Genomic DNA, 1,173 nt, shown 5'->3' on the forward strand with positions numbered 1-1,173 from the left:
AATAATAATAATAATAATAATAATAATAATAATAATAATAATAATAATAATAATAATAATAATAATAATAATAATAATAATAATAATAATAATAATAATAATAATAATAATAATAATAATAATAATAATAATAATAATAATAATAATAATAATAATAATAATAATAATAATATTCCATTTTTTAAATGAGTAAGCAATAAGAAAATATCAATAACAAAATATTTAATGATAAATTGATAAAGTAAACTGATAAGTTTTTGATAAATTCTTTAAGAAAGACACTAAAATTATGCGATAAATTGTATAAATAAATTAATCGAAATTTGATCTTATCATTTCTATTAATATCTTTTCAATAAAATTTAATGGCACTATATAAGCCACCAATAATTTTTTATCATGTTATTTGAGATTTCTTCTAAAGTTATCATGAAAAAACTCACTAATATTTAATGGGAAAAATTGTCAACTAACTTATTTTTCTGATTAAATTGTACAAATTAAGGCAAAAAGAAAAACATATGTAATTTCCTTTCTCAAACTTATATAATTTAGTTATGTAAACTAAAAGTAAAAACTTATATGAACTGAAAACATCATCTATTTTGGACTTCTACGACACAAACAACAACAAGAACAACAACAACAACAACAACAACAACAACAACAACAACAACAACAACAGCAGCAATTACGATAAGAATAACAATAACAAAAGCAATATTAAGTGTTACAACAACAACAGTAACAACGATAAGAGTAACAATAACAATAACAACAACAGTATTAAATGTTACAACAAGAACAGCAACAACAATAACGATAAGAATAACAATAACAACAACAATATTAAGTGTTACAACATTATCAACAACAACAGCAACAACAACAACAACAACAACAATAACGATAATTAACGACAATAATAATAAAAACAAAATGCTGTTTATTAGTGAGAAACGATAAAAAAGAAATACATTAGATTAATTTTTGCAATCATATTTCTTTCTGTTAAAAGAAAACTAAAAGTAAAAAGTTTTTCACACTATGCATTACTTGGCTCTTTTCCTTCTTGCTAATATAAGCCCAACATTTTCCGTCCTTTCATGGCCAATTTAGCAAACAATCAAAGTGGCACCAATATGCCATCTCATCCATATACATATATTTCAT

The 1,173-nt window shown here is 21.6% G+C and overlaps 1 protein-coding gene across 1 annotated transcript; it reads left to right on the plus strand.

The window, feature by feature from the left end:
- Positions 1–685: 685 nt before the first annotated feature.
- On the plus strand, positions 686–966 carry LOAG_13832 (hypothetical protein; the record flags this gene model as incomplete). The annotated part of the gene is made up of 1 exon (XM_003149338.1): positions 686–966. A coding segment is annotated over one exon (281 nt), but the record flags the coding sequence as incomplete, so codon positions are not given.
- Between the last annotated feature and the right edge of the window lie 207 nt (positions 967–1,173).

Source organism: Loa loa, assembly GCF_000183805.2.
Source record: "Loa loa unplaced genomic scaffold supercont3.1104, whole genome shotgun sequence".
In the NCBI taxonomy this organism is placed as follows: Eukaryota; Metazoa; Nematoda; class Chromadorea; order Rhabditida; family Onchocercidae; genus Loa; species Loa loa.